Source organism: Zonotrichia albicollis, chromosome 38 (genome assembly GCF_047830755.1).
Source record: "Zonotrichia albicollis isolate bZonAlb1 chromosome 38, bZonAlb1.hap1, whole genome shotgun sequence".
Lineage (NCBI taxonomy): Eukaryota > Metazoa > Chordata > Aves > Passeriformes > Passerellidae > Zonotrichia > Zonotrichia albicollis.
In genome coordinates this window covers 61,321-76,092 of record NC_133856.1, presented here as the reverse complement: position 1 = coordinate 76,092, position 14,772 = coordinate 61,321, and the positions used below count along the sequence as shown (strand labels likewise).

General features: G+C 54.5%; 1 protein-coding gene across 1 annotated transcript in view; it reads left to right on the top strand.

Moving 5' to 3' along the window:
• Positions 1-14,772, top strand: part of SHANK1 (SH3 and multiple ankyrin repeat domains 1) — a 77,920-nt gene that overhangs the window by 47,521 nt on the left and 15,627 nt on the right. The window contains 5 exon segments of the mRNA XM_074531641.1: positions 4,216-4,674; positions 6,524-6,606; positions 10,115-10,186; positions 10,189-10,238; positions 12,840-12,975. Of these exon segments, the coding sequence (XP_074387742.1) occupies positions 4,216-4,674; positions 6,524-6,606; positions 10,115-10,186; positions 10,189-10,238; positions 12,840-12,975 (800 nt within the window).

The following is a 14,772-nucleotide window of genomic DNA, read 5'->3' as shown; positions in this document are numbered from 1 at the left end:
TGGGCAGTTTTGGGGACAATTTGGGGCAGTTTCGAGGCATTTTTGAGGTCAAGTTGGAGCCGTTTTGGGACATTTTGGGGGCATTTTTGGGGTTGATTTGGAGCCGTTTTAGGGCATTTTTGGAGTCGATTTGGGGTCAATTTGGGGCAGATTTGGATCTGATTTGGGGCATTTTGGGGCAGATTTGGGGCTGATTTGGGGCTGATTTTTGGCAGTTTCGGGGCAGTTTGGAGCCGTTTCGAGGCATTTTTGGGGTCAATTTGGAGCCGTTTTGGGATATTTTGGGGTTGATTTGGGGCAGTTTTGGATCTGATTTGGGGCAGTTTTGGGGTAAATTTGGGGCAGTTTTGGAGAAGTTTTGGGGCAGTTTTGGAGCCGTTTCGAGGCATTTTGGGGGCATTTTTAGCGTCAATTTGTGGCAGTTTTGGATCGGATTTGGGGCAGTTTTGGGGCAGCTTTGGGGCAGTTTGGAGCCGTTTCGGGGCTTTTTTGGGGCATTTTTGAGGTAGATTTGGAGCCGTTTTGGGATATTTTGGGATCATTTTGGGGCAGTTTTGGATCTGATTTGGGGCAGTTTTGAGGCCGGGGGGGCAGATTTGGGGCAGTTTGGAGCCGTTTCGGGGCATTTTTGAGGTCAATTTGGAGCCGTTATGGGATATTTTGGGATCAATTTGGGGCAGTTTTGGATTCTATTTGGGGCAATTTTGAATTCAATTTGGGGCAATTTTGGGGTCAATTTGGGGCAGTTTTGGATCTGATTTGGGGCAGTTTTGGGGTCAATTTGGGGCAGTTTGGAGCCGTTTCGAGGCAGTTTTGGGGCATTTTGGGGGCATTTTTAGGGTCAATTTGGGGCAGTTTTGGATCTGATTTGGGGCAGTTTTGGGATCCATTTGGGGTAAATTTGGGGCAGATTTGAGGCATTTTTGGGGCATTTTTTGAGGTCGATTTGGAGCTGTTTCGGGAAATTTTGAGATCAGTTTGGGGCAGTTTTGGGGTCAATTTGGGGCAGTTTTGGGGCATTTTTGAGGTCAAGTTGGAGCTGTTTCAGGACATTTTGGGGGCATTTTTGGGGTTGATTTGGGACAGTTTTGGGGCAGTTTTGGGGCATTTTTGGGGTCTATTTGGGGCAGTTTTAGATCGGATTTGGGGCAGTTTTGGATCTGACTTGGGGCAGTTTTGGGGCACCCATGGGGCCCGAGGATTTGGGGTGAGTTTGGGGCTTTTTGGGGCTTTTGGGGCTTTTGGGGCCGGGGAGGGGCAGGTATGGGGTGGGGGGCAGATTTGGGGCAGTTTTGGGGCCGTTTGGAGCCGTTTCGAGGCATTTTTGAGGTCGATTTGGAGCCGTTTCGGGACATTTTGGGAGCATTTTTGGCGTTGATTTGGGGCATTTTTGGAGCTGATTTGGGGCAGTTTTGGGGCTGATTTTTGGCATTTTTGGGGCTGATTTTTGACAGTTTTCGGGCTGATTTTTGGTAGTTTTGGAGCTAATTTGGGGCATTTTTGGGGCAGATTTGGGGCATTTTTGGGGCTGATTTGGGGCATTTTTGGAGCTGATTTTTGGCATTTTTGGGGCTGATTTGGGGCATTTTTGGAGCTGATTTTTGGCCGTTTTGGGGCTGATTTGGGGCAGATTTGGGGCTGATTTTTGGCCATTTTGGGGCCGATTTGGAACCGTTTCAGGGCATTTTTGGAGTCGGTTTGGGGCAGTTTTAAAGTTGATTTGGGGCACTTTTGGGGTCGGGGCGGTTTGGGGCAGTTTTGGAGCCATTTCGGGACATTTTGGGGCATTTTTGGGGTCGATTTGGGGCAGTTTTGGATCTGATTTGGGGCAGTTGTGGGGTCAATTTGGGGACATTTTTGGGCATTTTTTGAGGTCGATTTGGAGCCGTTTCGGGACATTTTGGGGCATTTTTGGGGTCAATTTGTGGCAGTTTTGAGATTCATTTGGGGCTGGTTTGGGGCAGTTTTGGGGTCGGGGCAGATTTGGGGCAGTTTTGAGCCATTTTAGGGCATTTTGGGGACATTTTGGGGTCAATTTGGGACCGATTTGGAGCCGTTTCGAGGCATTTTTGGAGCATTTTGGGGTCAATTTGGGACCGATTTGGGACATTTTGGGGACATTTTTGAGGTCGATTTGGAGCCGTTTTAGGGCATTTTTGGAGTCGATTTGGGGTCAATTTGGGGCAGTTTTGGAGCTGATTTGGGGCATTTTTGGGGCAGATTTGGGCCAGTTTTGGGGTTGATTTTTGGCAGTTTTGGGGCTGATTTGGGGCATTTTGGGGGCCGATTTTTGGCAGTTTTGGGGCTGATTTGGGGCATTTTTGGGGCAGATTTGGGGCAGTTTTGGGGCTGATTTGGGGCATTTTGGGGCATTTTTGGAGCAGATTTGGGGCCGATTTGGAGCTGATTTTTGGCAGTTTTGGGGCTGATTTGGGGCCATTTCAGGGTAATTTTGGGGCCGTTTTGGGGTTGGTTTGGGGCTGATTTGGAGCCGTACTGGTGCCGTACTGGGAGTTATACTGGTCCATACTGGGAGTTAGACTGGTTCTATACTGGGAGTCATACTGGTTCTATACTGGTCCCATACTGGGAGTTATACTGGTCTCATACTGGTCCATACTGGGAGTTATACTGGTGCCGTACTGGTGCCATACTGGGAGTTGTACTGGTGCCATACTGGGAGTTATACTGGTCCATACTGGTGCCGTACTGGGAGTTATACTGGTCCATACTGGTGCCGTACTGGGAGTTATACTGGTCCATACTGGTCCATACTGGGAGTTGTACTGGTTCTATACTGGTTCTGTACTGGTCCATACTGGTGCCGTACTGGTTCTGTACTGGGAGCTGGAACTGCCCTTGGTGCTCTGTGCTCGTCCTGTCCCAGTCAGGCCCAGCCCATCCCAGTCCATCCCAGTCCATCCCAGTCCCTCCCAGTCCATCCCAGTCCCTCCCAGTCCATCCCAGTCCATCCCAGTTCCATCCCAGTCCATCCCAGTTTATCCCAGTCCCTCCCAGTCCCCCCAGTCCCCCCAGTCCATCCCAGTCCATCCCAGTTTATCCCAGTCCCTCCCACTCCCTCCCAGTCCATCCCAGTCCATCCCAGTCCCTCCCAGTCCCCCCAGTCCCCCCAGTCCATCCCAGTCCATCCCAGTTTATCCCAGTTCCTCTTGCCGCCCCCTCCCCAATGTCCCCTCTGCGCCCCCTCCCCAGTAATTCCCGTCCCCAATTCCCGCGCCCCCTCCTCAATTCCCGTCCCCAAATCCCCTCCATGTCCCCAGGCTGTCCCCTCTGCGCCCCCTCCCCAATTCTTGTCCCCAAATGTCTCACGTTGTCCCCTCTGCGCCCCCTCCCCAATTCCCGCTGTCCCCCCATCCCCACGTTGTCCCCCCGCTGTCCCCGCGCCCCCTCCCCACCAATTCCCCGTGTCCGTCCCCTCTCCCCAATTCCCGCCATGTCCCTGAGCCCCCTCCCCAATTCCCGCTGTTCCCCCGCGCCCCCTCCCCAGTAATTCCCGTGTCCGTCCCCCCTCCCCAATTCCCGCTGTCCCCACATTGTCCCCACGTTGTCCCCGCTGTCCCTGAGCCCCCTCCCCAATTCCCGCCATGTCCCTGAGCCCCCTCCCCAATTCCCGCTGTCCCCCCGTGCCCCCTCCCCACCAGTTCCCGTGTCCGCCCCCTCCCCGCCGGTTCCCGCTGTCCCCACGCCCCCTCCCCAATTCCCGCTGTCCCCGTGCCCCCTCCCCAGTAATTCCCGTGTCCGTCCCCCCTCCCCACCAATTCCCGTGTCCATCCCCTCTCCCCAATTCCCGTTGTCCCCCCGCTGTCCCTGAGCCCCCTCCCCATCAATTTCCTGTGTCCGTCCCCCCTCCCCAATTCCCGCTGTCCCCCCATCCCGAATGTCCCCACGTTGTCCTCACGCCCCCTCCCCAATGGCCCCCGCGCCCCCTCCCCACCGCTCCCGTGTCCGTCCCCCTCCCCAATTCCCGCTGTCCCCACAGTGTCCCCACCATCCCCACGTTGTCCTCACGCCCCCTCCCCACCAGTTCCCGTGCCCGCCCCCTCCCCGCCGGTTCCCGCTGTCCCTGAGCCCCCTCCCCAATTCCCGTGTCCGCCCCCTCCCCACCAGTTCCCGTGTCCCCCCCTCCCCGCCGGTTCCCGCTGTCCCCACGCCCCCTCCCCAGTAATTCCCGTGTCCGTCCCCCCTCCCCACCAGTTCCCGTGTCCGTCCCCCTCCCCACCAATTCTCGCTGTCCCCGCTGTCCCCCCGCGCCCCCTCCCCACCAATTCCCGCTGTCCCCCCGCGCCCCCTCCCCACCAATTCCCGTGTCCGTCCCCCCTCCCCAGTTCCCGTGCCCGCCCCCTCCCCGCCGGTTCCCGCTGTCCCTCCCCGGCCTCCGTCCCCGGTGCCGCCGCTCGCGCCGTTCCGCGGGGTCCTAGAGCCGCTCCCGGTGCCGCTGCCGCCTTCCCGCGCTGCCGGCCGGGCCCGGGCCCCGCTGCGGGCGGGGGGCGATGCGGCCGCGCCCCCTCCCCACGCCGCGCCCGCCATGTCCCGCCGCGCCCCCTCCCCACGCGCCGCGCCCCCCCCTCCGCCCGTTGCGGCCGCGCCCCCCGCGCTCTCCTCCAGCTGGCCCCTGCTGGGACCCCCCCGCCGCAGCGTCTGGTACATCTACAGGTACGGGGGGACCCCTCCCCAAATTCCATCCCGGCCCTGTGCCCAGCTCCTGGTACCGGGACCCCTCCCCAAATTCCATCCCGGCCCTGTGCCCAGCTCCTGGTACCGGCAGGGACCCCCCCTCTGTGGGACCGGGACCCCTCCCCAAATTCCATCCCGGCCCTGTGCCCAGCTCCTGCTACCGGCAGGGACCCCCCTCTGTGGGACCGGGACCCCTCCCCAAATCCATCCCAGCCATCCCCAGCAGGGACCCCCCCTCTGTGGGACCGGGACCCCTCCCCAAAATCCATCCCGGCCATCCCCATCTCCTGTCACCAACGGGGACCCCCAGTATCGGTGTCATCCCCCAGGATCCCCCCGGTACCGGGACCCCCCCTCTGTGGGAGCGGGACCCCGCCCCAAAATCCATCCTGACCATCCCCATCTCCTGTCCCCGGCAGGGACCCCCCCTCTGTGGGAGTGGGACCCCTCCCCAAATCCATCCCGGCCATCCCCATCTCCTGTTACCGGGACCCCTCCCCAAAATCCATCCCAGCCCTGTCCCCATCTCCTGTCACCAGCAGGGACCCCCCCTCTGTGGGAGTGGGACCCCTCCCCAAATCCACCCCAGCCATCCCCAGCAGGGACCCCCAGTATCGGTGTCACCCCCTCGGGACCCCCACTCTGGGGCCGGGACCCCTCCCCAAAATCCATCCCAGCTGTCCCCATCTCCTGTCCCCAACAGGGTCCCTCTGTCACCCCCCAATGTCCCCAGGACCCCCCCTCCGTACCGGGACCCCTCCCCAGGGCCGGGACCACCCCCCCAGTATCGGTGTCACCCCCCCCGTGTCACTCTGGTGTCCCCAGGACCCCCCCCCAAATCCATCAGCCCTGTCCCCATCTCCTGTCCCCAACAGGGACCCCAAGATCGGTGTCACCCCCTCGGGACCCCCCCCCAGAACCGGGACCACCCCCCAATTCCTGTCCCCACCAGGGTCCCCCCAATCCCGGTGTCACTTCCCCCCCCCACCCAGTGTCCCCTCATGTCCCCCCAGTGTCCCCCCAATGTCTCCCAGTGTCCCCTTGTGTCACCCCCAGAACCCCCCAGTGTCCCCCCAGTGTCCCCTCAGTGTCCCCCAATGTCTCCTCATGTCCCCCTCAATGTCCCCTCCTGTCCCTCCTGGTGTCCCCTCCTCATGTCCCCCTCCCAGGACACCCCAATGTCCCCTCCTGTCCCCCAATGTATCCCCCAGTGTCCCCTTGTGTCCCCACAATGTCCCCCCAGTTGTCCCCTTGTGTCACCCCAGAACCCCTCATGTCCCCTCATATCCCCCTCAGTGTCCCCCAATGTCCTCCTGGTGTCCCCTTGTGTCCCTCCAATGTCCCCACAATGTTCCCCCAATGTCCCCCCGATGTCCCCTTAATGTCCCCCCCAGTGTCCCCTCCTGTCACCCCAATGACCCCTCATGTCACCCCCAATGTCCCCTCGTGTCATCCCCAAACCCCCAATGTCCCCATCCCTTCCATGTCCCCAATGTCCCCAACCCCCCCACAATGTCCCCAATGTCTCAGTGTCCCCATCCCTTCCATGTCCCAATGTCCTGCCACATGGCCCCAGTGTCCCCAATGTCCCCAATCCCTCCAACATCCCCAATGTTCCCCAATGTCCCCCAATGTCCCTGATGTCCCTCACTGTCCCCAACACCCCCCAATGCTCCCAATGTCCCCAAACCCCCCCAATGTCCCCAATCCCATTTCTTCCTTTTTCCCTCCCATTTTTTCCCAATGTCCCCAGTGTCCCCAATCCCTCCAATGTCCCCAATCCCCCCAATGTCCCCCAATGTCCCCCAATGTCCCCAAATGTCCCCAGTGATTACATCATCAAGGAGAAGACGGTGCTGCTGCAGAAGAAGGACAGCGAGGGCTTCGGCTTCGTGCTCAGGGGGGCCAAAGGTGAGGGGACATCGGGGACATCGGGGACATTGGGGACACACCTGGGGACACACCTGGGACATTGGGGACACACCTGGGACATTGGGGACAGCGAGGGCTTCGGCTTCGTGCTCAGGGGGGCCAAAGGTGAGGGGACATCGGGGACATCGGGGACATTGGGGACACACCTGGGGACACACCTGGGACATTGGGGACAGGCACAGACACACCTGGGGATATTGGGGACACACCTGGGACATTGGGGACACACCTGGGACATTGGGGACAGGCACAGACACACCTGGGGACATTGGGGACATTGGGGACACACCTGGGGACATTGGGGACACACCTGGGACATTGGGGACAGGCACAGACACACCTGGGGACATTGGGGACACACCTGGGGACAGGCACAGACACACCTGGGGACATTGGGGACATTGAGGACAATGGGGACATTGGGGACATCATTGGGGACAGCCATGGATACACTGGGGACACACCTGGGGACATTGGGGACACACCTGGGGACATTGGGGGACATTGGGGACATTTGGGACATTGGGGACAATGGGGACAATGGGGACACCTGGGGGACAATGGGGACATTGGGGGACAGTGGGGACAGTGGGGACATTGGGGGACAGTGGGGACAATGGGGACATTGGGGACACCTGGGGACAATGGGGACATTGGGGACACTGGGGTTAATGGGGGACAATGGGGACACAGTTGGGGGACATTGGGGACAATGGGGACACCTGGAATCATTGGGGACAATGGGGACAATGGGGGACATTGGGGACATTGGGGGGATTGGGGACATTGGGGGACATTGAGGACATTGGGGACAGTGGGGGAGGGGCTGGGAGGGTCCCGGGGTGGCCCCAAAGGTTCCTTGGGGGGAATTTTGGTGGGAAAATTTGTGAATTTTGGTAAATTTGGGGAGGATTTTGGGATTTCGGGGGAATTTGGGGATTTGGAGGGAATTTTGGGAGGATTTTGGAAATTTGAGGGGAAAATTTGGGGAGATTTGGGAGAGAATTTTGGGATTTTGTTCAGATTTTTGGGGGAATTTTAGGATTTTTGGGGGAGGATTTTGGTAATTTGGGGGAATTTTGGGGTTTTTTGGGGGGGGATTTGGGAATTTTTTTTGGGAATTTCGGGATTTTTATGTGATTTTTCAATGGGATTTTTTGGGGGATTTTATGGGATTTTTAATGGGATTTTTTTGGGAATATTGGGGATTTTAAAATGGATTTTTAATGGATTTTTTCTGGGGATTTTTTTAGGAATTTTGGGATTTCTAATGGGATTTTTGGGGGATTTTTAATGAGATTTTTAGATGGGATTTTTCTGTGAATTTGGGATTTTTTAATGGGATTGTTTTGGATTTTAGAATGGATTTTTAATGGGATTTTTCTGGGGATTTGGGGATTTTTTTAAACTCAATTCTGGGAGGGTTTGGGTCCATTTTAAACGGGATTTTGGGGATTTTTAATTGGATTTTTTTGGGGGGAATTTGGGGATTTTTAAATGGATTTTTAATGGGATTTTTCTGGGGATTTTTTTAGGATTTTTGGGATTTTTAAATGAATTTTAATGGGATTTTTCTGGGGATTTTTTTAGGAATTTTGGGATTTCTAATGGGATTTTTCTGGGGATTTTTGGGGGATTTTTGGATGGGATTTTTCTGTGAATTTGGGTTTTTGTAATGGGATTGTTTTGGATTTTAGAATGGATTTTTAATGGGATTTTTCTGGGGATTTGGAGGATTTTTAAACGGGATTTTTAATGGGATTTTTCTGGGGATTTTTTTAAACTCAATTCTGGGTGGGTTTGGGTCCATTTTAAACGGGATTTTGGGGATTTTTAATGGGATTTTTTTGGGGAATTTGGGGATTTTTAAATGGATTTTTAATGGGATTTTTCTGGGGATTTTTTTAGGAATTTTGGGATTTCTAATGGGATTTTACTGGGGATTTTTGGGGATTTTTAATGGGATTTTTAGATGGGATTTTTCTGTGAATTTGGGATTTTTTAATAGGATTGTTTTAGATTTCAGAATGGATTTTTAATGGGATTTTTCTGGGGATTTTGGGATTTTTTTAAACTCAATTCTGGATGGGTTTGGGTCCATTTTAAACGGGATTTTGGGGATTTTTAATTGGATTTTTTTGGGGAATTTGGGGATTTTTAAATGGATTTTTAATGGAATTTTTATGGGGATTTTTGGGATTTTTAATGGAATTTTCCTGGGAATTTGTGGATTTGGAATTTTTAGAAATTTCGGGATTTTGAAATGGATTTTTAATGGGATTTTTCTGGGGATTATTTTAGGAATTTTGGGATTTTAAAATGAATTTTAATGGGATTTTTCTGGGGATTTTTTTAGGAATTTTGGGATTTTTAATGAGATTTTTTAATGGTATTTTTCTGTGGATTTTGAGGATTTTTTAAATGGGATTTTCTGGAGATACGGGAATTTTTTGTGGGATTTTTCTGGGAATTTTCATGGGATTTTTTAATAGGATTTTTCTGGGGATTTGTGGATCTTTTAATGGCATTTTGGGATTTTTTGGAATGTAAGGATTTTCTGAGAGGGATTCAGGAAACTCTATGGGGATTTGAGGATTTTTATGGGATTTTTGTGGTATTTTTTGGGGCCATTGTAATGGATTTTTGGATGATTTTGAGGGGATTTTTGTGGGGATTTTTTGTGAGGAATTTTGGGATTTTTGGGAATTTTGGGATTTTTCTGTGGATTTGGGATTTTTTTGGTATTTTTAACGGGATTTTTTTGGCATTTTTAACGGGATTTTTCGGGATTTTTAATGGGATTTTTTCCTAATTTTTATGGGATTTTTTTGTGATTTTTAGTGGGATTTTCTGGGAGTTTGGTGATTTTTAGAAATGTTGGGATTTTTGGGTGGAATTTGTGCATTTTTGGGGTCTGACCCCCATCGAGGGGTTCACCCCCACCCCAGTTCTGGGTGGGTTTGGGTCCATTTTAAATGGGATTTTTGGGGAATTTTTAATGGGATTTTTTGGGGAATTTTGGGATTTTTAAATGGATTTTTAATGGGATTTTTCTGGGGATTTTTTTAGGAATTTTGGGATTTTTAATGAGATTTTTTAATAGGATTTTTCTGGGAATTTGTGGATTTGGGATTTTTAGGAATTTCGGGATTTTGAAATGGATTTTTAATGGGATTTTTCTGGGGATTTTTGGGGAATTTTGGGGGATTTTCGTGGGGATTTTTGGATTTGCGATATTTGGGGGATTTTTGGGTGGAATTTGTGCATTTTTGGAGTCTGACCCCCATTGAGGAGTTCATGCCCACCCCAATCCTGGGTGGGTTTGGCTCCATTTTAAATGGGATTTTTGGAGATTTTTAATGGGATTTTTTTAGGAATTTTGGGCGATTTTTGGGCGATTTTTGTGGGGATTTTTGGATTTGCGATATTTGGGGGATTTTTGGGTGGAATTTGTGCATTTTTGGGCTCTGACCCCCTCCCCCCACAGCGCAGACCCCCATCGAGGAGTTCACGCCCACCCCGGCCTTCCCGGCCCTGCAGTACCTGGAGTCGGTGGATGAAGGGGCGTGGCCTGGAGGGCGGGGCTGCGCATGGGCGACTTCCTGATCGAGGTGAGGCCACGCCCACCGCGGGCACACCCGGGGCACACCCGGGAACACACCTGGGCACACCTGGGCACAGCCATGAACACACCTGGGCACAACCATGAACACACCTGGGCACACCTGGGCGTAGGCATGAACACACCTGGGCACACCTGGGGCACACCCGGGCACACCCGGGAACACCTGGGCATAGGCATGAACATACCTGGGCACACCTGGGCACAACCATGAAAATACCTGGGCACACCTGGGGACACCCGGGGCACACCTGGGAATACACCTGGGCACACCTGGGAATACACCTGGGCACACCTGGGCATAGTCATGAACACACCTGGGCACACCTGGGGGTAAAACTGGGCACACCCAGGGGCACCTGGGGACAGCTGAGTGCACCTGAACACACCTGGGCACACCTGGGCACAACCATGAACACACCTGGGCACAGCTGGGGACAACTGGGCACACCTGGGAACATTTCTGAACACACCTGGGCACACCTGGGACACATCCAGACACACCTGGGAACACACCTGGGCAAACCCGGGGCACACCTGGGGCACACCTGGGGGTACACCTGACCACACCTGGGCACACCTGGACATAGTCGTGAACACACCTGGGCACACCTGGGCACACCTGGGTGTACAGCTGGGTTCACCTGGACTCGCCTGCAAACACCTGGGCATAGTCCAGAACACACTTGGAACACACGTGAGGCACACCTGGGCACTCTTGAGCACACCTGGACACACCTGGGGACACCTGGGGACACCCAGGGGCACACCTGGGCACACTTGAGGGCACCAGGGAACACCTGGACACACCTGGGGCACACCTGGGCACACCTGGGGACAACTGGGCACACCTGGGAACATTTCTGAACACACCTGGGCACACCTGGGACACATCCAAACACACCTGGGCACACCTGCAAACACCTGGGTGTACACCTGGGTACACCTGGACTCACCTGAGGGCATCTGGGGGCACACCTGGGCACACCTGGGCATAGTCGTGAACACACCTGGGCACACCTGAATGCACCTGGGCACACCCACGGGACCCACGTGAGTGCACAGGTGTGTAACTGCATGTTCAGGTGTGTGTAGGTGTGTATAAGCACCTGTACAGGTGTGTGCAGGTGTGTAACTTCATGTTCAGGTGTGTGTAGGTGTGCACAGGTGTGTGTAATCACTGTACAGGTGTGCACAGATATGTTCAGGTGTGTAACTCCAAGGTCAGGTGTGTGTGAGTGTGTAATTCTGTGTTCAGGTGTGTAACTCCAAGGTCAGGTGTGTGTGAGTGTGTAATTCCGTGTCAGGTGTGCACAGGTGTGTTCAGGTGTGTGTAACTGCCCGTCCAGGTGTGCGGCTCTGCTCAGGTGTGCCCAGGCGTGTGCGCGGGTGACACACCTGTGCAGGTGTGCCTGGGTGTGTCCCCTGTGTGACACCTGACATGAGTGTGACATCACCTGTGTCACACCTGTGTCACACCTGTGTCACACCTGTCACACCTGTCACACCTGGGTGATGTCACACACCTGTCGCACACCTGTGTCACACCTTCCTTGTACCTATGCCACACCTGGGTGACATCGTACCTGTGCCACACCTGGGTGACATCGTACCTGTGTCACACCTGGCTGATGTCACACACCCATTGCACACCCGTCACACACCTGTATGGTATCTTACACACCCATTACACACCTGTCACACCTGTTACCTGCCCAGGTGAACGGGCAGAACGTGGTGAAGGTGGGGCACCGGCAGGTGGTGACCATGGGCTGTGTCACACCTGGCTGATGTCACACACCTGTATGAGTGTTACACACACCCATTGCACACCTGTTACACACCTGTATGATATAATACACACCTGTGTGATATATTGCACACCTGTATGATATCTCACACACCTGTCACACACCTGTCCCAGGTGAACGGTCAGAACGTGGTGAAGGTGGGGCACCGGCAGGTGGTGACCGTGGGGCTGTGTCACACCTGGCTGATGTCACACACCCATTGCACACCTGTTACACACCTTTATGGTATAATACACACCTGTGTGATATATTGCACACCTGTGTGATATCTCACACACCTGTCTCACACCTGTCACACAGGTGAACGGGCAGAACGTGGTGAGGGTGGGGCACCGGCAGGTCGTGACCGTGGGGCTGTGTCACACCTGGCTGATGTCACACACCCATTGCACACCTGTATGAGTGTCACACACACCCATTACACACCTGTATGATATCTCACACACCTGTCTCACACCTGTGTGGTGTTTACCTGCCCAGGTGAACGGTCAGAATGTGGTGAAGGTGGGGCACCGGCAGGTGGTGACCGTGGGCTGTGTCACACCTGGGTGATGTCACACACCCATTGCACACCCATCACACACCTGTATGATATCTCACACACCTGTGTGGTGTTTACCTGCCCAGGTGAACGGTCAGAACGTGGTGAAGGTGGGGCACCGGCAGGTGGTGAACATGGGCTGTGTCACACCTGGGTGATGTCACACACCCATTGCACACCTGTATGAGTGTCACACACACCTGTATGATATCTCACACACCTGTCACACCTGTCCCAGGTGAACGGTCAGAACGTGGTGAAGGTGGGGCACCGGCAGGTGGTGAACATGATCCGCCAGGGCGGGAACAGCCTCGTGCTCAAGGTGGTGATGGTGACGCGGCACCCGGAGCCCCCCGAGGGACCCCGGCGCAGAGGTGAGGGCGGGGCTGGGAACACCTGGGCAGGGGGCTCCGCTGGGTGGGGAGGGGTCCTGGACACCTGGGGAGGGGCCCTGAGGTAAATGGGGAGGGGTCTTGAACACCTGGAGGGAGTGGGAGGTAAATGAGGAGGGGTCTCAGGTGAGTGGGGAGGGTCTCAGGTACATGGGAGGGGGTCCTGGACACCTGGGGAGGGGTCTCAGGTAATTGAGGAGGGGCCTCAGGTACATGAGGAGAGGTCTGAGGTAAATGGGGAGGGGTCCTGGACACCTGGGGAGGGGTCTCAGGTAATTGAGGAGGGGCCTCAGGTACATGAGGAGAGGTCTGAGGTAAATGGGGAGGGGTCCTGGACACTTGGGGAGGGGTCTCAGGTAAATGAGGAGGGGTCTCAGGTAAATGGGGAGGGGTCTCAGGTGAGTGGGGAGGGGTCTTGAACAGCTGGAGGGAGTGTGAGGTAAATGAGGAGGGGTCTCAGGTAAATGGGGAGGGATTCTGGACACCTGGGGAGGGGTTTCAGGTAAATGAGAAGGGTCTAAGTTAAATGGGGAGGGGTCTCAGGTAAATGGGAGGGGTCTCAGGTAAATGGGGAGGGGTCTCAGGTACATGGGGAGGAGTCTCAGGTGAGTGGGGAGGGGTCCTGGACACTTGGGGAGGGGTCTCAGGTAAATGAGGAGGGGTCTCATGTACATGAGGAGAGGTCTCAGGTAATTGGGGAGGGGTCTCAGGTAATTGGGGAGGGGTCTTGAACACCTGGAGAGAGTGTGAGGTAAATGAGGAGGGGTCTCAGGTGAGTGGAGAGGGGTCCTGGACACCTGGGGAGGGGTCTCAGGTAAATGAGAAGGGTCTAAGGTAAATGGGGAGGGGTCTTGAACACCTGGAGGGAGTCTCAGGTAAATGGGGAGGGGTCTCAGGTGAGTGGGAGGGGTCTCAGAAAAATGGGGCAGGGTCTCAGCTACATGGGGAGGGGTCTCAGGTACATGGGGAGGGGTCTCAGGTAAATGGGGAGGGGGTCTGAGGTGCATGGGAGGGGTCTCAGGTAAATGGGGAGGGGTCTCAACTACATGGGGAGGGGTCTCAGGTAAAGGGGGAGAGGTCTCAGGTAAATGGGGAGGGGTCTGAGGTACATGGGAGGGTTCTCAGGTAAATGGGGAGGGGTCTCAGGTAAATGGGGAGGGGTCTCAGGTAAATGGGGAAGGGTCTCAGGTAAATGGGGAGGGGTCTCAGCTAATTTGATTTCGGGATGGGATCTCAGAATAATTTAAATTGGGGGCGGAGACTTCGTTAATTGGGGGGGGTCTTTGTCAATTTGGGGGCGGAGTCTCCGTGAATTGGGGGCGGAGTCTCTGTGAATTGGGGGCGTGGTCTCAGTTAATTTGAATTGGGGTGGAGTCTTATAAATTGGGGGCGTGGTCTCAGTAATTAGGGGCGGGGTCTCCATTAATTTGACTTGTGGGAGGAGTGTCAGTGAATTGGGGGCGGGGCACAACTTAATTTGAATTGGGGCGGGGTCTCAGTAATTACGGGCAGGGTCTCCATTAATTAAAACCTGGGTGGGAGTCTCAGTGAATTGGAGAGGGGTCTCAGTTAATTTGAATTTGAGTCGGAGTCTCCATTAATTTGACTTGTGGGCGGAGTCTCAGTTAATTTGGGGGCGGAGTCTCAGTTAATTTGGGGGCAGGGTCTCCATTAATTTGACTTGTGGGCGGAGTCTCAGTTAATTTGGGGGCGGAGTCTCAGTTAATTTGGGGGCAGGGTCTCCATTAATTTGACTTGTGGGCGGAGTCTCAATTAATT